Source organism: Phasianus colchicus, chromosome 2, assembly GCF_987193195.1.
Source record: "Phasianus colchicus chromosome 2, bPhaCol1.hap1.1, whole genome shotgun sequence".
In the NCBI taxonomy this organism is placed as follows: domain Eukaryota; kingdom Metazoa; phylum Chordata; class Aves; order Galliformes; family Phasianidae; genus Phasianus; species Phasianus colchicus.
Window position 1 is genome coordinate 5,932,498 of NC_143437.1, and position 24,443 is coordinate 5,956,940.

Here is a 24,443-nt window from a genome sequence, read left to right on the forward strand (position 1 = left end):
CTGTCACACAACAGATGACCTCCCAACCACACGGCAGTAAAACCTCCAGCTGCAGGCTTCATCATCATTTCAGCAACCTTGGAAGCCCTAAACTATTCCCATATCTCCTACTCCACTTCATGCCAAATATCCCATGAGATGCAAAAGCAAACATGTTATCTACAATACACTGCTAACTTAATTTTCCTTGTTTGCCATTACAGCAGAAGCTGTAATGAAGAACTGAAAGAACTGTCAGACTGCAGAGTTGAATACACATCAAAACAAATAGGAGACATCCAAAACTCTGCAGGCTTGAGTTTCAGGCTGTCCAAATGCTTAAAAAGATACCATAACACCAATTCCCACCCAGTTCACAGTCTGAAAATTACCTTTGCAACATGAGAACCAGAACTATTTATGCGGCAACATGAATTATTTAGTCCTTTATGTGACTGTAATTTCATTGCTGGAGGAAGCTGATCCATTGTAGTATATTTATATAAAAATACAATATTAATATATTTACCTGAGGTAAATACGTACATAAATACATACACACACACCATTTTTTTCTGCAACTAACTTACAAATGTAGTACTTCATCGTGGAGGAAAAACACTTTCCTGCATGAGTTCCAGAAATAAGAAGAGTAACTATAAAAATGTTATCATCTTGTCAAAATTCCTGTTCATTAAAAAAAAAAAAAGCAGTAGTATTACAGTTAGTAGGGTTACAAAGGCTTTAAGGACCAGCACAGTAGCTTCAGATGAAATTACCACTGCTATAGGTTAATACACACAGTACAGTATGTCACTGAACCACGTTTGTTCTTATCACTTAAATATGTAAGATATTTGCAGGTGTAGATTTTGCACAGAGCTGTTTGCTTCAGCACAAACACTAAAAAAGAATTTCACACTCGCCAGATTCAGGAGTATAAATTATCCTTTTAGAATTAAATGACTGTGTACCCTCTGGCTCAAAGGTACTCTGGAAGGGTCACATCTTGACTGAGAGATGAAGGGTTTGCAGTAATATAAAGCATAACAGGGGGACACTACAGGTAGCAAGGCACATTATTCTGCTTTCCTGAAATTTCTACAGCATGCCCCTCCTCCTCTTCCAGCCCCCCTCCTCCTGCAGCAGTGGAAATGAAAGTGTTTGGCAGTCAGGCTTCTTTTTGGTTTGGACATTTTGTCATTTTCTAGGGCTGCTGATGAGGTGATGTGTTTTCTGTCATGGGAAATTAACAGGCATATTCCCCAGCTTGACAGGAACAGTGAGCTAGAATGATTTCCTGAGAAGCTCCTGCATGCAGTGTACAAGATTTCTAATTTTTATTTTGGCTGCAGAATCATTTCCCTACCGTACTTAACTATAAGACCATGATAAAGCAAAATCCATCATATAAAAAGTAGTGTGCACATGCATTTGTACACATACCATGGGCAAGACTGGGACTGCCCTTAGACCCAAAATACAAAAAAAGATAATCCTTTAAAATAGCACAGAGTCATCTCAAGACTGCCTATCAGCACTCCTAATGTCTTTTTAGACACTGAACTTCTTACAGTTAATGATGTTTATCCTATCTAGCAATCGTTGCTAGGCAGTAGCAGGCTCAGGGAGAGGCAAACAGTCATTTGCAATTTATTCCCTAATTTCTTCATAATAAATAAAGGCCGTGTTTTATTTCTGGTCTCATATTACTTGGGGTACATTACTTGCCTGTGTTTCAGCAGCCTCATCTCTAACTAATGATACCTATCTACCTACCACGATAGAATATTTGCAAGATTAATATGATCCAAACCTCCAGTGAAAGGGCCTCCAGACCAACCAAGTATTATCCTAGCAAACTGTAAACAGCTTATAGGATTCCTGTATTTCTATCCCATTCCAATCACAAGATTGGTTTTAGCTAGCTTATTGGCAGGCATTTAATACAGGAAGGAGCAGCTGGTAGAACAGCAAGAGCCCTTTCTTTATCTTATAGCTCCTTGACCTTCAGATTCACCCAATTCTGGTAAAACTTACACAAAAACATACCCTTCTAGTAAAACCATGAATCTTCATAGCCTTCAACTACTGAGCCACAGAAAGAGATGCAAATCTGGCGTTTTGAAAACCAAGAGTATAACCTGAGGGCCTCGATACCTTGATAGATTTTGCCTGGGACAGGAAGCACTCTCATTTCATGCTTTTTAGGACACAAGTCTCATTTGAAGGATATCCTCTAATTCCTATATTCAGTCAGGACACTGTTGACTCACACTAATGGACGTTTTCTAGGGACCTGCCGGATACAATTCGGTTTCGGGTTTTTGCAGTTAATAACACGTTAATATAAGTCTTGCAAAGTACCTTACAGATGATATTTCAATATGGAGTGGTCCAAAGTAAAACACCACATAATGCAGCCATCTAGGCTTGTCACTTCTGAAGCGTGAAATTGTTCAAAGTGTTATGCTGCCTAAACATTAAAAAAAAGTGCCATTTTCCTACATCAAGCAAAAATCTACAGGATTTGAAATATCTCATTATTTCTGGTGGCTAAAATCTATGTTTTAGTGCCTACAATATGGTAAAAGATTTTTTTAAGAAGAAAAACAGGGCAGACATTGATGGAGGCTGAGTCATCTTTAATCTTTCATCCCAAATTCTCTTTGTACTTCAGTGTTTTGATATATTTAAATGGGGGGGGAAAGGGGAAAAAAGAAAATTAGGGAAATGCTAACTATTAAATTAAAAAGTCAGTCTTCTTTAACTCTCATGTTTCTTTCGCAACTCTGAATTTTCTCGTTTTTCAAAGGACATGTCTGACTTTTGATCCTTTGTACCAGAATTCTCTGTCACAGATGAGAAAAATCAAAGAGAAGAATGTGGCATGGGTTTGCAGCCGGTGTGGTGGCTGCACCTGACTTGATTTTGCAGCAAGTAATGAAAGAAAAAACTGTCCTAGTTTCACTTTTTGAAGTTTAAACAAAGTAACTTAGGCCTCAACTTCTCAAGATGTGCTAAGACTTCCACAATCTTAAGAAATTGTGTTCTTGACTAGGAGCTTGTGCTAAATATTTAGAGGTTTGACAATAAAGTTGATGCTTGTTGTTTTTTTTTTTAAGTATATCTTTCTTATTTTTATAGTAATTTTGTCTGAAATAAACCACCTATTCTATACAATTTCATAAGAGAGCCTTAAGCAAAGGGAGAGCTAACATTTAATGAACAGATTACTTTCTATAAGGTGTACCCATGGGATTATTCCCCGGATATTCAGTTTGTTACTTATTTTCCTTTTCCATTTCTAGTTTTCTCTCTTCTTTTTAGATCTCTCTCAATGTGTCTTTCTCCACTTTGTAGCACATTTCTATTTTATTGGTATCTTTTTCTCTGTGCCTTACCTCATTCTTTCTCTTATTCCTGTGTTCATTTGCTACGTCCAATTTTCTGTTCCCAAAGCTTCCTCTCTGCTCTCCACCAGAAGGGATGAGAGACGTGAACACCTCAGAGGCAGGATATCAGAGCAACTACAGGTCAGCCACAGCTCTGAGGATGCTCCAAGTCAGCCTTCTGACACATCAAACTCCCCAGGGAAGACTGAGTATCTTTTAAACAGCAACAGAAGCTCAAACAAACCAAGTGTAACAGATCTCTAAACCAAAAAACCCTCAAGTGATCAGGGAACAGAATGGGGAAAAGCTTTTACAACTATCTTTCTACCCAGAGGTCCCTGCAGAGGAGGCCCCACAGGAGCTCCCCAGCACTAGCCAAACACAGTTGGTTCTTCACCAGCTCTGCTCCAACCTCTCTGTTCCCCAGGTCCTTGCAGTGTTTCTGAGACACAAGGAGCTGATCTAGGCTCATCCCTGTTGTCTCTCAGCAAATCTGTTGGAGCTGCAGGCTTCCAGCTTTCTGTTCTCACCTACGCTTGCTGCTACAGCCTGCAGTGCCTGGATCCCACACAACCATGCACAGAGGAATGAATTCCTCCCTCCTCCCTTGAGGAAATTCACCCTGAAATAACTCCCTCCTGAAATACATGACGGGCTGTGTTGTAGAGCAGCACACTGAAGGTCCTATTTTCCTGTCTTTCCCAAAAATGATTTATGCTCCAATACAGCTTCCCACCCTTTTACAGCACATCCTTGTCACAAAGAGAAAGCTGTTTTGCCCACATGCATGAGAACACTGCCTTCTCTCTGCTCTCCATCCCTTCTGCTCTGTGCCAAAGATTTACCTGCCCACAGAGCTGGCTTAACCTTTGCATTTCTGGCTGGCTACAGCAAGACTCCTAGTTTCCACGTTGCTTCCATCACTTGCTTTTTGCCTGGCCTCCTGGAGACCCAGGTCTACCTTTTCTCTTCAGAAAATGCCTCATTGAAGTCCAGGCATACAGGAAGCAATCCCACATCTGACTTTCCCTGCTGTGCTCAAACTGACTACAATTCCTTGCCTTTTTCCTACTTACTTCTCTGGAACATCACAAGTGGGTAGCTCCTCTACATCGTTCCCCTGCAATATAGCCATCTCCTTCACATTCATATGAGTGTCTTCACAGGATGTACAAGTTCCCACAACTCTGGCATCTCTAATTCTGGGTAACTTTCTTGGCAATTAGCACTCTTTGAAGTTCTAAGATCTTCCTGGCATCCTTTCCAGTTACTATCCTCAAAGACAGTCTTCTCCAAAGAACATTTCAGCTTCATCTGTCATTGAAGATGGATAAGTACACACACACACAAAATTCAAGTCCCTGTAAACCTCCTTACTATCCCCATCTGACAATGCAAAATTGCCAAGCAGGACTGGACACCAGAAGTTCCTTCTTTTGCATTTTGCTAACTGGGGTTCACTGTTTCTAAATCACACCTGCCTCCCTATCAAACAATCATCTGTAATTATCAAAACTGTTAAAATAGTTTGCATATCCAAATTCCTGCTTAAAACAAAGCAGGTAGACCTAAATTCAATATGCCTTTTTTGGAACTCTGGTGAGATGTGGAGGCCACTGTTTATTTCATTATTTTAACTCCATTTAGTCTGCCACCTGCTATTGAGAAAATCAAATTAAGTGCGGCCAATGAAGTTACCTGGAATTACAGGGCTGCTTTTACTTTCCTTAAAGCAATTTTTAGACTAGTCAGAATAATAACACACCAAAATTGAGCCATAAATGATACAGAATATAATATTTGACAAATTACTTCTTCGTTTTGTTCATTATAAGCAGTACGATAGCATTTAAATACAAAGCACCTATAAAACTATAAAAATGACTGATAGCATATATATCAAAGTTCATGCAAACCTTTCATGGCTCTATAAAACTCTGCAGTTTTCTCAAATTTTAATCTCGTAAGAAAACTGGAAAGCAATATAGCCAGGACATCTTTGTAAATACAAACTGCTACCTGCATAGCTCAGAATTATTAACCAATGAAAGAGGAACCAAAATTGGCCCAGATGGCAAGGAAAACACATTAAGTCCTCTACACAGGCTGTAGAAAGGCAGAATAAGAAGGTGCAGAGAACAGAATATACCAACCTAAAGGATACAGTTAACTCACATGTAAACCAGTCCAAGTCAAATTAAAAATAATTAAATATGCTTCTTAGTAAAATAGGAAAATATCTCTTAGATATTTAGATTATATCTTATATAGATTATAAAGTTAAACATAGAAAAAATGTAACATGCTCTTGCAACCTTGGTTTTGCAACTATTTCATCTGTTCCTTGATCCAAGACAGAAACCTTTTGGGTAATTTACTGTTGCAGTGTGGCAGACCATGCTCTCACACAATGGTACACACTGACCTAGAGAGTCCATGGGAAAGTTTAAAATACACTCTCAATATTTTTTTTTGCCTCTGGTGTTGCAAACTAAACATTTATATGTGTGTTTCAGGTCACAGTGCCTGTTTTACTTTTTTAAAGAAATGGCAACAACTGCTGGGTTTGCAGGGTCACATCTTCCAAGCTCAGAGCATCGATCAATCTTCATAAACACGTAGCACAAGTCTCATTTCTCCAAAAGAAGAAAAAAAGGAATTCTATAGTGCACTATGTAGGGTTTATTTACCTTTCAAAAATAATTCAGGATTTGATTATCTTCCCATTGGGATTTCTAGGAGGTTACAGGAGTGCCCTGGCACGGCAGACACCATCTCTGCAGCACCCACGTGCAGCCTTGCCCACCCTGCACCACGTTCCTGCTGCTGTTGCACCGACTCTTTGGACACCTGGGCTGCACACAGAGAAGTCCCAGTGCCAATTGGCTCGTGCAACAGAAACAGTCCAGGTAGGAGAAGTTGCTGAAGCAGCTTTAACAGCTCTTCCTGAAATGATTCGTTTGGTGCCTACAAGCTCATCTCAGTGACATCTGGCAGCGTTTATGAAACATCCCCGTCTCGTGTGACCAGCTGATGCCATAAATTTCAGTTGCCCTTGCCTTTGAGAAATGCTAATAATGAAAACTCATCAAAGAGCAGCAATAATTCCTACTGCTGACTAGACGGATGCCTTCCTGACTACTCAAAATTAATGGCAGATCTCAGGGTCTTAAAGAACAGCTGTCACAGAGAAATATATCTGCAAACAAATACGTAGTATGCCTCTAAGTTTGATTTGTTATAGGTATAAAGCAGCAACTCTCACAACAAACAGGACTGATTACAAGAAGTTAGCTAGCCTTCTGTGTCACTTAATATGATAAAAAACACAGAAAGAGTCATCTAAGTAGGCAAATGGGAAGTTTAAAAGAAACTACTGACTGCCCCTCCAACAGTAAGAGTGGTTTATAGCCACATAGATTATACATACATTTTCACTTGTGTCTAGTCTTACAGATACTATAAAGCTAGCTAGTTTATCACAGAATTAAAAACTAGCTGCAAGTCTCACACAAATTAAGGATTTTCCCCCACTATCAATGCTGTCACTAGGTACAGCTTAAAATGAGAAACTAACATAACTAACTGCAATCAACCTAACAGATACGTTTTTAGGAATTTGTTTGGCAAAGCACTTTGAAAAAGCAGCTACGGGGACCAAAAAAACCGCTGCTGCATCAGTTTCACAAGCATTACCCTCCCAGGATCCTCGTGTCATGGAACTGGGTGAGAACGTCTGTTTCCAAGTGAAACACAATTTATTCATCACGCACCTGAAAATACACGCTTAGAAAGCAAAACCTTTATATATTCTACATATGCAAAAACTCAACAACACACTTGACTAAATGTCATGAAACTGAAGCCAACACCATTACTTGTGGGGGCTGGAAAACAGGGATATGTTTAACTTTTGTGTGCATTTGGTGACACCCAATTACTGTCTGTAAGCCGATTTCTAGGAGAGTGTAACAATTCTGCCCCCAAAAGGCACCACATCATTGAGACAGTACCAATGAGGCAGATCCACCTACATGAGCTTCAGTAACCCAAGGGAATGGGGGCAAGATTGATGACCAGAGGGATTTTTTTCTGTTTGTTTGCATTCTTACAATGAGTTGCACCACATAAGAGCCCTCAAGCACAATCAGAATGAAAACTGTGCTGCGCCAAAAATGAAAAAGAAACCCTGAAATACAGCAGTTTGCAATTGCTTTAATAATTTTGAAAATAGTTAAAAGCTGGGCTAATTAATCTTAAGGGCGTCACTACATACTCTGATTCAATAATATATTAAAAAAAATAATAAAGGAGTTAGAATTTAAAATGCAGTGAGTAATTTAATTATTTAAAATACTGCTAAATTGCCACTGATTTTTTTTTTCCAGAAAAACACATCAGAGCAGGACATGGGGTGTATAGATAAAGTCTGAAATAAATTTAAAGTATTTCACTGAGAATATGGAGCATACATTTGAACAGCCTCAGCGCTGCACTGCCAGCAGCACTGAACAACAACGCAGTCAATAAAGTATCATTAGCACCCAGTAGTTAGCACTAAGTATGATAGAAAATAATGGATTCCATTCAGAAAAAAAAAACAAAAAAAACTGGCCTGAACCTTTGCTTTGGTTGTTTTTATTATTCACAGCTTCGTAATCATTTAGAGATAATTATAAATTAATTGAATGTTTTAACACTGGTTCCCAAAGCTCTGCACCCATGGAAAGGTGTGCTTTTTCATCTCACTGGCACTTGTATTATGGACACGCCATCACACATTTTGTCTTCTAAAGGAGTTTCCATAGCTTCTCCTCCACACTAATATTTCTGGCTGGTTCTGAAATATGCCCTACAGTAAACCAGACTGCACCCTCTACATTTAGTTTTCTCCTCCTTGACATTTTCAATTTGTATCGGCAGCTCAGTATTTTTCTTGAGTCACTGCTTCTTTAGGTATATTTTCATATTAAACCACAAGAGATTGTATTTTATTGATTTTTGTCATGCAGAGATGTCTAATAAATTTTACTGCTTGGGCTTTCTTGCTTTGGGCTCTTTAGTGGGATAGAAAATGTTCTTGTAAGATGGAGCCTTCTGCATGCTCTGTGCTGCAGACAAAGATGGTAAGAAGATCAGATTTTTTATTATTATTATTTACTAACTTTACAACAGTCAAGAAATTGTTCCAAGACCCTTAAAGGAAGATCCCATTGTGAACACACAACCAAAGGTGGCTCATTTAGAAACAAAGTGCGTTATCAGCTGCACTGGTTCTAGAAATTTGTTTTCTTCCTTGCTTCTAAAGCCAAGTCATTTTTAATTAAGAAACAGAACATTATTTTCACCACAGCAAGTCTGAAACCTCATTACCAGAACAAGATAAACAAATATTTATAACAGACCCTTAGGTAAAAAGTGCCTCTTAATGGTTAGCATCGTTATTATATTCACGTTGTGTTTCGTGGCTTTGTAGGTTTTTTGTTCCATTTTAAAAAGAAGAAATTCACCCTTTAAGCTTCCTAGCGAAAGCACCACATATCAAAAGCTAGGGAATATTCACAACACATCATTACAGCTACAGTCAATGTCCCCTGATATTTCATTAGACATTGATCCACCCCGGCAGGGCCCTGGACTTGGTCTGCTTGCTCACCTCGCTGGGACATCACTGACCCTGCCTCAGGTACACTGGGCTGTGCCCCATCACTGAGGTCCCTGCTACCCATGCTGCAGCCACCCCCAGCTCCTAGGATGGCCTCCCTGGTGCATCAGCCCTGACCTTGCTGCTCCCCAGCAGGTGTGTAGGATACGCCAGTGGGAAGGTCAGGGCAGAGGACTTGTGGTAAATGCTCTCGAGGGCCACATGAAGGCCCTTCTCTCTCTGAGGGAAAAGCAAATGGGGTCCATGGAAGTAAGGAACCGTGCTTCACTGTAATCTTTACATACCATAAGTATAAATGGCAACTCGATACTTCATAAAGTAATATAATAAATATTATGGGGCATCCACAAGGGGATCCCAGGGATGGGGCACAACCTCCTTGGGCAACCTGTTCCAGTGTGTCATTCTGCTGAAAACCAGCCACACAGATTCACAGAATCCTTAGAGAATTGGAAGGGATCTCTGAACACCATCTAGTCCAACTCCCCTGCAATGCACAGGGATCCCACAGCTAGATCAATGTTGCCCAGAGCCTGATCCAGCCTTGCCTTGAAAGTCTCCAGGGACGGTGCATCAACCACATCTCTAGGCAATCTGTTCCAATGCCTACCACCCTCACAGTAAAAGATTTTTTCCTTATATCTAACCTAAATCTCCCCTCTTTGAGCTTGAAGCTTTTTCCTCATGTTCTATCACCACAGGCCCTGCTAAAAAGTCTGTCCCTTTCTTTCCTGTAGCTCCCCTTTAGACACTGAGCCTCAAGATAAACTTGGTATCACACTCCTGATCAGACAGTGATTTAAATTTATTGTATTAAATTTATTCTGATAGCTTCACATCTGCAGCTGTGTCAGTAATATCATCTATATGTATAAGGAAAAAAAATGTAACTGGCTGCATATCTGGAATCAGACAGTTTTTGCTATTGTCTATACTACCGGTTCAAACGTAACTTGGGTATTTTCACAAAAACTGGAGTTACAGTTGGGTCATCATATCCCAAATCAACTGAAGCCGAAATGATTCTTCTTGAAAAATCCACTTAATCCAACAATGTACCTCTGATACACCGTGAGAACAAGTTGTTCTTCACAAAATTATTAGAAAATAGTGAGACTGTCAATAACAGCTAATGATTAACGGAGCACAAGTCTCAAAAGTCTTCTAAAGCAGCAAAAACTCCAGTCCTCCTTTCTGCCTTTCACTAAGCATGAAGAAAAAAGAAAGACAGGGTTGCAACCTAAGGCATTCCCAATGCCTACAGATACTCAGGAGCAGCTAAGAAATGCCTGAATCTCAGTGAGCAAACAACACCCAAGTTAAACTGTCTGAGAACTGTTCCTCTCAGAGGCATTCCTCTCTCACAGGCAGCTATTATCCATCTGAAACTATTTTACTGATTAAAAGAAAAAAAAAAAGAATATTTTGATATCATGCAAATTCACTAGATAATTGAGCAGAACTTTGAAAATCAGATTATAAAATAATCAAAGCAATTATGCTGTCAAATGCTTTGTGAATTATGAAGCGAAGAACTTATCCCTTTCAAGGGCTTTTATTTTTAATTTATGCACTGTTAATCTTATAGATTTGCCATGGCACAATCAGTAAATCCTGGCTTTCTATTTCTGCCTGTAAGTTAACTGTCTCGTACTGAATTTATCTGGAGATCTCTAAAACCAATGGTGTTTTCCTACAGAACTGTTGGAAACTCAAAGGTTCCATTAGTTGCTGAGGAGGGACATAAAAGTAGGTCTCATCATTGACCAAACCATAGGAGGGATGGAGGGAGAAGGGGGAGAGAGAGGCAGAAACTGTATATCTGCAAAATTGCATCTACCAACCCAAGAAAATGTTGCTGCACAATCCGAGCACACAGCACAACAACAGTCACAAATTAATCCCAAAGCCAGGTTTTCACAAGGCTCTTAGACATTTGGATTCAGATATTCAGACATTGAATTCATTTTCACACTAGAAACTGAATAAGTGCATACCATGCTGGAAACAAACATGCAGTGGTTTTGCTATGCCGCAGATGCTCATGTCCTGGTTAGCAAGTATAAATTCAGAGATGCCACATGGAATAAATACACTCCCCATAATCAGACTTGCACAGACTACGTGATGCAGTTAGAAGGAAAAGATTCTCCTGTTTGAATGCATTTATAGACTGATGCACTGAGCAAAGTGCTAAAAGTTCTTTTAAAAGGAGCAGGAAAGTTTTGAGCTGCAAAGAGAAAGGCCAGATTAAGCAGTTAGGGATCTACTCACATTACCTCTGTAGCTAATAGCAAACCAAGGCTGACAAGGAAGCACTATTTCACAGTTGTCTGAACATAACGTAATTAGGAATGTGAGCTGGAAAAGTGTATATGACAAAATATGCTTCCTGTGTTTGTACTTCCTGGCTGTTACCGGTGACAAGAACATAACGTTAAAATCTAAAATTACCCATACCATAATTACTGTAATTTGCACTGAATAAAGGTGAAGGCTATAATCACATGCTTGTATAATAGAATTGTAAGGTTTACACACATTTAAGGATTCTAAAGATTACTGCTCTATTTTTCCTTCAATATTTATGGAAAGATATATTAGTAAGGCTAGCAAAGTGCCCAGCAAGACAGCAAGAATTAAGAATGCCTTTATGATCTGCACTTTAAAAACTATTTCTATGCCTTTTCTGTACACTCGTGATCCTACTAGATGTATTATTTTAATAGACATCTAATATAGAACATAGCATTTGCTATTTACAAGCACACTAGTGTTTTAAACCATCTTCATTTTAATCTGTGTTCAAATACCCAATATTTTGGGAGGCGGGGGGAAAAGGAAGGTGGTAGAATGCACAAAGAAACAGAAAAAGCACAGGTTTTTAGATGGTTTATGTATGTTTGGTGGTTGTCCTAAGAATTGCATGGGAGATTTGGTACTCCATTACATTTCTCTACTGTATGAAACAAAACTACAATATATACTCTTGATTACTTCAAAAATAATTTCAAGCTTGATAGCATTCAGAAGCATCATCGCAGTCAAGTCAAAAACCATCAAGAAGTTCATTGCTTTCCTGGGTCTGTTTTTCAAATGCAAAATAAAGCTTGAAATATTGTTATACAATGCTCTCCCTAAGGGACATGGAGTTCCTAGAAGCTGAAAGAACCTGAATTAAGAATACAGACAAAAATCAGACTTTCTAAAATAATAAAATAACACGGCAAGACCTGTACCAATGTGATCATTGCTATTTGCTACACCTTGCTTTCTTTGGCACTTTTAACCTTTGATTTTCAATTGTCATTTGGTTAGGAGTTTCTCAACATCAACCTCAGCAATCACTGAAGCTGTGAATGGATTGGGACTTCAGTCACTGAAGGTTTCAAAACAAACTCATTTTAAATAATGTCTTAGAAGTTTGCAGTTATTTACAGCTATAGTGTTTTACATTTCCTATGACCAAACACTAAAAACATTCAGATGTCCAGAATTATGCATTCAATGTAAATGTATTATCTAAATCTCATCTCTTAATGAAATATGCAGTTATGGACACCAGTAAGTGACAAATCCGATGGTAAAACCAGCAGAGCTTCTGACACACCAGCTCTGGTGCAACAAGCTTTTGTCTTCTGCTTCCAAAGCAGCTCTCGTGCTCCAAAGCTCACCAGTTACATGGCAGCTGGCTCAGCAGCCCTGTAAGCCAAGCACCTCAAAGTTATTGCTTCCCCATCTTTTTGCCTCTTGAAGTAATCCCAGGAGATTAACACGAGTTTTACATTTAATGAAATGCTGCAGCTGCACAGTTACGAGTCAGAAAGCCGAAGCAGTCAGAAAGGTACACTCCCAGCTGAGAAGCTGCAGCTGCCCTAAGTGCTCTGCACAAGGAATGCTGACTTACAGCTCCCTCTTTGTTTAACCCATCTGGCTGTATTCTTTCTTGTGAGGGAGATTTTAAAAAAATAATTACACGAATGCACAAAGGTTGATCAATTACCTTTACAATTATCTGGACAAAACAATGAACAACAACAAAAAAAATCACCAGCCATGTCTTGAAAGTTAGCAAGAAGTTGCACTTATCTGTCAGTGACCCTGGAAATAACCTCTCTCCAAATCCAGGGATGCTCTCCTAAAATCAACAGATTCACCTCATATTCATTCCCTCACCATTAACTGTGCTGGCATTTTGTGCTGAAGATTTCTTCCACTTACTACTTATCAAGAGCAACACATGTATGGGCCATTTTAAAAGAAAATATGGATCCCTTCCTTCCCTGGCTGTCACCCAGAAGAGGAGGATGTAGGCAAAAGGAAAGGACCGTGAGATCACACCCTGATAGCTGAATCAACAATTCACGCCTCTTCTCATTATTGCATGGCAGAATTAATCCTAGGTAATAAGTGGGACGAGAGAAGAGTTTCAAAAGAACTTCAGAAGGGATTAGAACACTGATGTCCTACATTAACAGCAGGCATTTACATGAAGTTGTGTGGTTGTAGGCAGCATGGTTGGATGAAACATGATGTGAACTCACTGAGATACAAAAAGTTTCTCGCAGCTCATCTCTAAAAGAGAAAACATTTTAGTAGAGAGGGGACAAACTACTTTGAATGTTAGAGGGGAGATTTAGATGAGATATAAGGAAAAAGTTGTTACGATAATAGTGGTGAGGCAGTGGCACAGGCTGCCCAGAGAGGTGATGGTTCCCCGTCCCTGCAGACAACCAAGGTCAGGCTGGATGGGGCTGAAAGCACTACTGGAGCTGTGGGTGTCCCTGTGCACTGCATGGGGTTGGACTGGATGGTCTTTTAAGGTTCCTACAAATTCAAATAATTCTACTTTGAATTTTCAAAGCTCTGAAATACTTAAAATATTTAAAAAATAAGCTTACAACAAATAATTGGAGTTCATTATATTCAAAAACATTCACATATTATTTCTGACAAGCTTGAGAAAGATTTTCTGCTCTTTGAGTTTCATGCAATTCTTATGCAAAGCAAGAAAGCAGGAACCTTAAGTTCAATCCAAAAGAACTACATTCTGTCAAATAAATCTCTGATTAACAGAGGATATTGTTTTCAGATGTAAAATGGAGTAATATGACTCCCATCGACACTACCAACAAAAGTCTTTCCTCCTTAGAAATCTAGACTAAAAGATTGAAACCAGACAAACAGCATTTTTTCCTAATTATTATAATTGTTATAAAATACAACCTTTACTGTCCAATACTTAAGAATATGAAAAACTCCACCATCCAAGCAAACGCTCCCACTGTCTGCAGCATGCAGCAGTCCAAGATACATGATATTAGATGCGTAACTACAGTGTATCTCACTCATTTCCCCAGTGGGAACAGCATACGGGGTAGAGGCAGAGCACATGGGAACTCTGGATCGAAGGCTCAATCTTCTGTATAACATTTCCTGCTGCTTCAGATATGGATATTACACATCCTGTTGGTCCCATAAGATGACATAAACCAGACCAGTGGAAGGGGAAGCTGGATCAATTACAAGGCTTGAAATTCTTCAAAAATAATAACCAGTCTTCTTGTGCTTCAGGCAGTGAAAGATATAAATATTACTTTATATACAGACCACCATACATCATATATGAATACCGAAATTATTAGATTCTGTTAAATGGGCTAGAAGCCAATAGCTTTAGCACTTCTTTCAAAATCTTGCCTACATACACATCCTTATCTTCATGAATTGATCTATAAATGCAAGTACACATTTTAACTGCTCTTTGACAAGCTCTGCATGGATTTACAAATATTTTAAGACAGTGCTTGACTATTAGGACTAAAAATGCCTTGATGCTATGTGCTTCCCTTTACACCATTTAGAGATTTTTGTATACATGGAAGGAGGTTTCTAGAGAAGTGACAGTGAATGCTGTAAGCAAAGCTGACAATGAAAGCCTTCAAAACCTGGATAGAAAGTGGCAAGTATGGAATCCCAAAATGCATGAAGGTCTTTACAGACCCTGGATTCAGGTAAGGAATGATAAATGGTCAACTGTTCCTCTGTTTTCCTTTGAAAGAAGGAAAAGACAAGAAAGCTTTAAGAAGGGGGGAGCAGTGGCCATCACAAATTCAAAACACTCAAACTTGCTGAAGTAACAGAGATAGGAGACAGCATCCCTCTCATCAAGGCAGGAAGAAAAGGCTTTCTGCAGAAACCAGCACTCCAGTACTATTCCAAAACTGTGAATCTATAAGAAAAGGAGGAGGAGAAAAGTTCTTATGTCTCAATTAAAGAGCCTATTTCTTCCTGTTTCTGACCAGTGATGAACAAAAAGTCTATTTCATTACATAGGCCACTGCAACTGAAAGCCAAGGTATGATCTTCATTAAAATCCCAGAAACAAGAGCGTTCTTATGCTACAAACATGTAGCATAAGAAAGCTGAGATAAGCAAATGACAATTGTGTAGATCCACAAAGAACATCAACATAAAACCCAAACCAACCAACCAACAAAAAAAACCTACAAACCAGCAGGGACTTACAATGCTGGTGTTTGTCTGCCTCTGGCACAACCTCATCCTGCAGCAACTCCTCCAGTCCTTCTGAATTTGCAAGTGACACACTTCTATTAGACAAGCAGCCATCACCATCCAGCCACTTACATAACAAGGAATGTGAAGGTACATAAAATATAACACATTCTGAGAATGTAAGACATTAAGAGAGTTCCTGCTCCTGAAAAGACAGACTTTTTAAAAAATCTTCCCAATAAATCAGTTTTCCAATGCATTCCTTTGGGAATTCAGTGGCAGCAACATGAAATGCAAGATCAGCAAGTTATTCAAACACTGATGTAGTAATTCAGAACCGAGCAACTAATGAGCTGCAAAGTTCACTTCTAAAAAGCAGGACACCCGTATGTTAAACACATTCACAGTATTTTCTCTGTTCACTATAAATATTAATTTGGAGCTGGAAGGTGAGCAATACAAAATAAAATCCTACTTTGATGGGTTCTGATGACATTTAAGGATCACATTTCTTTGGAACAAAATGTAGGAACTATGGAGCCAACTCTCCCAAACTTGTTATTAAATGTATTTCAGTGTCATAATGAATGCCAAATTAGGTCACTGGCAAATGAAAGCAGACAGATGACTTTCAGTTTGTCAAACAAACCAAGCTCCAAACCACTTTGCAAAATTAATCCCAAATTTCCATAAATTATGGCTATTTAAAAACAAATAGGCTAAAATATAGGCAAGCATTGCTCATTTACATACGTCACACTGATAGTGAAACTCCTTCAAAGAAAACAAACTCCAATTCTTTACTACAGTGAACAATATGAAAAGTTTCATCACAAGGGCACCATTTGTGGAAGTGCCAACAAGCAGAAGAAACCAGCTGCATACTAGCTAGGTTTCTTCAGCCCACAGGCTTGCCATTTATTTCTGTGCTCTAAATCTCAAAGGATTGGATGCAGCACAACAACCTGCCCTACATAGAAGAAAGCAGGCAGCATCACTGCTGAAGGGAACAGTGCTTCCAGAGTAGATTCTGCAGTGGCAGGAAGAAAACTACCAGAGATGCAGTGGATGACTCGACCAAATGCCCACCTCTCTTCTCCTGTGCTTTACAGTGCTTTGTACTTAGAAAAGATATGCATATTGAATCTGACCAATAATTTATTTGAGGTTGCTTTGAAGAGGAGTCTAGACAAAAGGTGGAAGAAGATTCTAACAAAACTATAAATCTGCTGTTTCAGATAGTAAACATGGTTAATCATTTCTTTCAAGCACACTGGAAGCCAAAAACATTAATGTGCTTCTCCAAAAAGTACCACACTTTAGGGAAAGGTGTACTGACAAACTTGTAAGACTTGGTATTTGCCCTGACTTACACAGAGACTGTTGAGGAAAGAGCAGATAACTCAATAAAACATCCTATGATGCCTGTCCTACATAGAAATTAGAAGTTTAATCACCTATATAGTTAAGCCAATAATTCTGTTAATGTACTAGATGTCAATCTCAATAAATTGACCTAAGACCAAATATATGGCAGCACGGAAGTGTCAATAAGAAACAAATGAGCACATTAAAATATAAAATATATTGAGCTTGTCAGCATGGCTGCAGATAGTGAAGGAGCATAAGGAATGAAAATTGCTTATTTGAAGCACGTATTCTCCTCATTTGAGGAAGATAATTATTGACCTGTAATTGTCCTCAGGAGACGCATGGAGATAACATAACATCAGAACCCTCACACCTCTTGCTAAAAGCTACTAAGAAAACTGCAGGAGGTGCTACTGCTTTTCTTTTCTGATCTACTAATACCACTCCAAAGCTCTTCTGATTCTTAAGAAAAAAATCCTCCTCCTGTAACACCAAAAAGCCTGAATTTGTCAGCCTGTGAGTCACATACGCTCACTTCAAAAAGTTGACAGTAACATGCTGCAGCACAAGGGACAATTTAATGGAGGCTTTAAGAACATCAGATTCCTTCTGAATTTGATTACTAGAAACTACAATGAAGTTGATCTCCTGAAATAATTGTAAATGTCACATTCAATTGTTCCTCAATGTACTGTCAGGACTGATAACAGGCTCTGAGCAAGTCTGCTCGAACATGTTTTCCTAAAAGGGGGAGATCAGCCTGCAGAGGGATTCAGGTAACCCTTTTCTATTTCAAACAGGTGACAGTCTAGCCATTTTTTCAGGAGTTAGATGCAATTAGGATATTAGTGTCTACATACCTGTATCTCTGCAGCAATTTATTTGAATCAAAAATATCACAGTGATGTTCACTCAAAATAATATTTTTAAAAGCATTTGCGAAAAGAGAATGTTTCAATTTTCTACTCAAAATTCATGTTGATCTTTTAGAACTTCCTGACAATCAGAAAAGATGACTGTAATTTTCTTCTTCTTAGGCTTACTCTTCTTTAGATAGTGTGTAGTTTCAGTTTCTGGGTTTCACACTCTTTTGGAAGGGGAATGATCTTAAGTTCCAGAATCTCCACAAGATACAGACTCCTGGTATTCTACTCTTTAAAACCTCAAGGTCTTCCCACGCTCAATACGATTTTAGCTTAAAGAATATATAAGAAAAAATAAACAAGAAACCCTTTGCATGCTATTGCATCACTCTCTCAGACATTAATGCCTTTTAGTATATAGCCCGTGAAAACACATGGTCTATGCTTCCTTACTTGAGACAATTCTCAAATTCGGATTGTTTCAATTGGTTGAATGATTTATCTCTGCTAATATCCACCAGAACAAGGAGAAAGGAAGCAAAACATTAATAATTAAAAGCTAGATGTGAAAACCAAGAACTGTAATTCTACAAACACTCACTCCAATGAACTAAAGTGTTGTCAGGCACAGCTCCTCATATCCTGAATGCTCAAAGTCTCAGAGGTGGTCAGAAAGATCAATTTTCCATTTTGCAGAAACCTGGAAACCACTATCACAAAAGGGTATCTGTGGAACAACGCACTCCTTTTAAACGAGTTGTCAGGATGACGTGGTATGATTGCAAGTATTTTGCAATGAACAAAGCAGCAACCTCCAGGGAATGACTCCAGCTGGCAGCAAAGGGAATTAATGGCTAGAGGCAGCACATTTAGTCGTGGTTTCACTGTAGCAACAGCATGCAACAATCCATCCTGGCTCTAGCAGCCTTGGAGCTTCAAACTGCCAAAGGGCTTGCCATTTTTACTAAGAAGCAGACTGGTTTTGTGTAAGCTTCTCTTCCCCTCTCCTCCCAAAAAAGGCAAAAGAAACTCAAAAAAACCCAAAACAAAACAACACAACAAACCCACAAAATTATTTTCAAGGCTCCACTCTTTCCTGCAAAATAGATTTTACCAAAACTTACCTCTGGGTACTTCAATTTTAAAGTTCTATGCATTTCCCGAAAACGACTGTATCGCCTGAATACTGTCCATGTCTCATCCAAGACTGTTATCTGTATCAGATGATATAAAAAGAAAAAACAGAAGTAAAACCACATAGCACACCACATTAAGAACTATGCAATATAGAGAGTTATCAGATTAATATGGATGGCAGTCATTTCCTTAAATTCTACAATTTATGGTTTACTTAACTTTTCTGTTATTGCACAAGTTTTTTGGATTTTTTGTTTGTTTTTAAATAAGGATCATTGATTGTAAATGAAAAAACTGAACACGTGTATTCCATATTCCAGAGTAGACTGACAAGCCTGTAAACACCTTAAAATATCCCAATCACTTGTCAGTGCAGCTATGCAGCTCACAGCATTACAATTAGTGGGTGTTCCACTAATGAACAGCACCCAGCACAAGTGTTATGTAGCCTCTCTGTATGTTGATGTAAGTGCATCTGTACTCACATAAAATTATGCATACATGCATACAGAAATACTCATAAAAATATTAAACATACTTTTCCTGTAAACAGTTTGTTATCGTATAGAATGTGGTTCCAATTTGTACAGTAAAAAGCAACATATATTGCCTTTCAGTGGAAGATATTCCTTTAAAGCTCTCTAGGCCTGTGTCATCAGTATGTTGATGAGCATCCCATTTATACAGGAAGTTTCATTAAAATCAACAGAAGTGCTCCTGTGGAAAAAAAAACCAGATAGCAAAGGGAGCCAAGAGGAGGGCAATTCAGCTATCTAACTTTGCCATCAGTTATACTCCAAACCCTCATTGGAACTGAGAAACTGGCATAAAAATTTCAGTGAACGAAAAATTTTTCACCACCTAGAATTAGGTGAAATGAAAGAACTTTCTAAGTGGGTCATAAAAGTGATATGAAGGGCCTTTGATTTCACAGCAAAGCCCTTCTATTGCTCTGATGATCTAATGCTATCGAGTGATGCTGCGGCGAGAGGAGGGCGTTTTGCTATGCTAACTAGCACAGCTGAAGAAAACCAACTAGCAATACCTAAACAGGAAAGCTTGCTGCTTTTTTTTTAATCCAGTGGGCCTAATATATGATATAACTTCTGTCCAGCAACGAATTTGTACACAAAAAATCAACAATACGCATTTTGCAAAATGCGTTTTACAAAGATATGGGCTTGGGTTTCAATCCAAAAGTGACTCTTAAAATGCACAAGCAACACCCACATCACAAAGCATATATCACAGGGTGATGGAAAATGGGAATGGAGAAGGATAACTGAGTAGGAGAAAAAGAAAATGGGACAATGAAGCCAGAAAAAGCCAGGATCCTGGTTTGACAAGAGCCAGCAGTGTGCTCCTGCAGCCTGGAAGAACAACTATACCATGAGCTGCATCAACAGAGGGATAGTGGGTAGCAGAAAGGTGAGAGATGTGATTGTTCCCAACTGCTTTGCCCTTGTGAGGCCCCATCTGCAGTACTGCATCCAAGCCTGGGGCCCCCAACACAAGAAGGATGCAGAGCTGTTGGAATGAATCCAGAGGAGGACCACGAAATGCTCAGAGGGCTGGAGCAGCTCTCCTGTGAAGAAAGGTTGAGGGATGTGGGATCCTTCAGCCTGCAGAAGAGAAGGCTCTGGGAAGATCTCACTGCAGCCATCCAGTAGTTGAAGGGAGATTATAAGCAGGAGGGGGAGTGACTTTTTACATGGTCTGATAGTGATAAGAGAAGAGGGAATGAATGTCTTTAATCTAAGAGAGGAGATTCAGGTTACACATTGAGAGATGTTTCACTCAGAGCGCAGTGAGGCCCTGGCACAGCTGCCCAGAGAGCTGTGGGTGCCACATCCATGGAGGAGCCCAAGCAAAGCAGCATTTCTAAGAGTTGCCAACTCAGCCTTTTACCAAAGCGATCTCTGAGCCATGCTACCCCATCACATCTGCCTTTATAGGGGTAAACTAAAAACAGTGAAACTGGCAGAAGTGCTTTGGAAACCAAAAAACGTGCCACATGATATCAAGAATTAGGTTTTCTTCTATTGTTTGATTTTTAGTTTAAAGATTTAAGTAAACAAAACTGGACTTCTAAAATCTAACAGTGCTTTTCGCAACTATTTACTTTTCACAAATTGCAGCTGGACTATATGATCTGTGGAGGTGCCTTCCACTGAACTATTCTGTTCTAAAACAAACATTTTTCTAGCATATCTCCTCAATGCAAAATCATTATTTCTGATATAATTCATCTTTCCTGTCACCAACATGCTTGACTGCTGCTAGGATGTCTGCATGATGGACTGCATTTCCTTACAAATAAATTCAAACAGTTGCCCTCCCTCAATGCATTGTTAACAATATCTCAAGCCCTACAAAGGAGGTGAATGGATGCAACCTGCATGGGCAGGTTTAACAATAAACGAGGGATTCAGGAACATGCATGCTGCACCGACCTTAATTAACCCATTATCCATTTTGTTCTCAATAATCACCCTAAAGTAAAGCACTCTGTGACTTAAATGTTGTTTCTAGTTCATTTTTGCTTTAATTCTGTATTGTAATGCTGCCAATTGAACTGTGGACTTTTACTGTGATAAATTTAATTTGCACATGATATTTATGCAAAAACGACCTCTTTTTCTCCCCAGAGTTTTCACTCTGGCAATGCCTTTTGGGGAGCAATCTAGCCTGAAGCATCCAGGACTCTCCCAGCTACACAGCCTGGGGAAGAGCAGGTATGTCAGCTTGCCAACGGTGCTGTTGTCTGAGCATCTGGCAGCAGTCTAAGTGACAGGGCAGTGCTGAACATACCCAACTGCCTGCAGCCAATTTTATTAAACTTCTTAAAAGGATCTAATGAATAGAACTGTTTTAACCACTTCAGGAATACTTGATAGAACTACATTGGAAGGCAAAGCAACAGATCTGTGCTGCTGAGTACCTGAAGCTTGCTATCTACTGTGTTCTCTGGTGGCATAATTTGACTCGTTCCCTGTCATTCCCTTTGTTTACTTCCCTAATTCATCTATGAGACTAGTGAGTAAATGCACTCCAATATCTTATTATTGTTAATGAGCCTTTTTTCCTCAGTTGAGGTGATGTGCCATCAGTCACTCTCTTTCCGTACTGCTGATATTATTGGAAAATAACTTTCAAAGCTAAACAACACCTTAACCACTGCCCAAAGCTCAACAACAATGTTGTTATGAAGGCAGATGGGACCAAACTCCACTCGTATAAGCAGAAGAATAACAGTACATTTGACATAGCAATGATGTTTCTGGAACACAGCCTTGTACTCCTACAGCTGATACAGCCAGTTTGGTCTGGGATTCTTTCTTCCATCCTTCAGTAAAGATTGTATGACAGATTATATAGAATGAAAGTATGGGACTAGGATAAATAAAAATCTATTGAACTGTAACAAGTAAAGCAAATTCAAATAGCCCTTTACTTTTTACTTGTAATTTACTACTAGTAATAAATGTATATAAATACATACATATGGTTGAGTAAATCTATAAGACATTTTCAAGACACTCTTATCTGGGCATTTATGTGACCTTAGCCTTGACTTATAGTTGTGTTACTTTTTTCACTCAAGTGAAAGTGCAGTATTTCCTACATAAAACCCAGACATTTGGAAGGAGATTGTGCAGTCCTGTTTCCTTAACTTTTACTCTGCACAATGGCAGACAGTCACTTAACCAACATTTTCAATCAATTTCAATTTAAGGTACTCAAAGGATTTGTTCTGCCATCCACTCCCATACAAATAAGTAAACCCACAAAAACAGGTGTATATTACACCTGCTTCTGAATCTGTCAGAAAAAAAAGAAATCCCACCTTACATGTCTGAGCTGAAACAGACACTGTGAAAATGGACTCTGTTGAAACTCCTCCCACCATCAATGAATACAGCCTATGAAAATCTAGAACCTGCAGGACACTAAGGGACTTATCTTGGCCTTTTTATGGATTTTTTAAATTTATCTTTAAGGTTATTAGTACTGTTGAGGACTGTTTTTTTAACTGTGTTCCCCATGGGGCATGCAATGTTTCATGTATTAATGAGCATTGCTTGATGAGCACTGTGTTTGCTTTACTCCAATTCTGCATTAACTCACAGAGCACAGGAGAAAACGCTGATGAAACTCATCAATGTTTTTAACAAATCCACCACAGCTCTTGGTGAATGCAACCTCATGACTAGACCTAAAAGAAAAAAAAAAAAACCAAAAAAACCCAACCCACTGCTTTGGGATGCATCTGCCTTGATCTTCTATAGAGAACTCATCAAAGATGACTGGAAGGCTTTGAAACACAAGAAAAAGCCAGTTTTGATAAAACATCTAAGAGGATGAATAAAATGAAAGAAGTCATAACAACTCCAGAAAGCTGAACAAAAATGAGAAGGCATGTATGTGTACATTTATATATGTATATATATATTTACATATAGACACACACACCTTTCTCTCTTGTCAAAGAATTCCTGGCAGGGCTATGCTCAACTTCTGGTTTAGCTTCCCATCACCTGCTCTTGGGAGAGCCACTCATGTCTTTGAACTGGAGGTTCCCCCTTCCCTGCAACCTCACTGCTCCTTCTGCTTCTCACAGATGCTGTCTAGTAATTTCAGGTACTCTCTGTAACAAATGCCAACAATGCAAAAACCTTACAATGCAAAAAGTCTTCCCACATGCTGTTTCTACTGTGGCTTTGTCTGAATATTCTTTGTATTATAGCAACACAAAAGGAAGCAGAGAACACACGATAATCTTCAGGTATTCTAATTCAGCTCTAAGGTAACTGTGTTCAGACCTGATTAAGTTACTACTGCTTCATCGTGCCTTTAAAAGACTGCATATAAAACTGTCACCCAAAAGGAAATTTATTTGGAAAGTTACCTATTAGTATCAAATATTTAATAGCAGACCCACAGAAACAACTCCATGATTTCTCTTGCAGCAAAAGAAGAAGGTGCTAACTCTAAGAGAGTATGTTTTGGTTTCTATTTTGCATTCTCCCCAAAAGATCTCGTGGGCCTTGCTTGACATCAAAAAGTGTGACCTGTATTGAGTGACAGAAGGTGAGCAGGTCAGAACACCTTTCCAGAGATCACGTACATCTAGATGGATGAGATACTGAACTTGCATTAGAAAAAAATATTTTTGGATGGTATACAAGGGTTGAAAGACATACAAACTAACACAATGCTGCCAAAAAGTGTGGAACTTGTTCTCTTTCTTTGGGCATAAAAACAAAGTAGTTTTTACTATTTCATTTTACAAGAAGAAATTGATACAGAATATTTGTCAGATTAGTTCCTCCACATAGCAATACGCAAGGATTTCAGTGCAAACACAATCACTAGAATCATCTGTTGATGAAAAAACTTCTGAGATACTTAGGATTCAAAGGATTCAAAGATTTACAGTTCAACTCAATCACCATGACTGTGACAGATTTTTAAGTGCTGTTGCACACAAACAGGTCAGCCACCCATTTTCCCAAC

At 38.9% G+C, this 24,443-nt stretch overlaps 1 protein-coding gene across 3 annotated transcripts in view; it reads right to left on the minus strand.

The window, feature by feature from the left end:
- KIF16B (kinesin family member 16B) overlaps nt 1-24,443 on the minus strand; it is a 138,420-nt gene that overhangs the window by 23,573 nt on the left and 90,404 nt on the right. For all 3 annotated transcript variants that reach the window (XR_016463840.1, XM_090134645.1, XM_031603314.2), the window contains one exon: nt 18,914-19,003. Coding sequence is in view for 2 of the 3 variants with exons in the window: in XM_090134645.1 (XP_089990771.1) it covers nt 18,914-19,003 (90 nt within the window). In the remaining variant the exon portion in view is untranslated. The remainder of the gene's footprint in view (nt 1-18,913; nt 19,004-24,443) is intronic.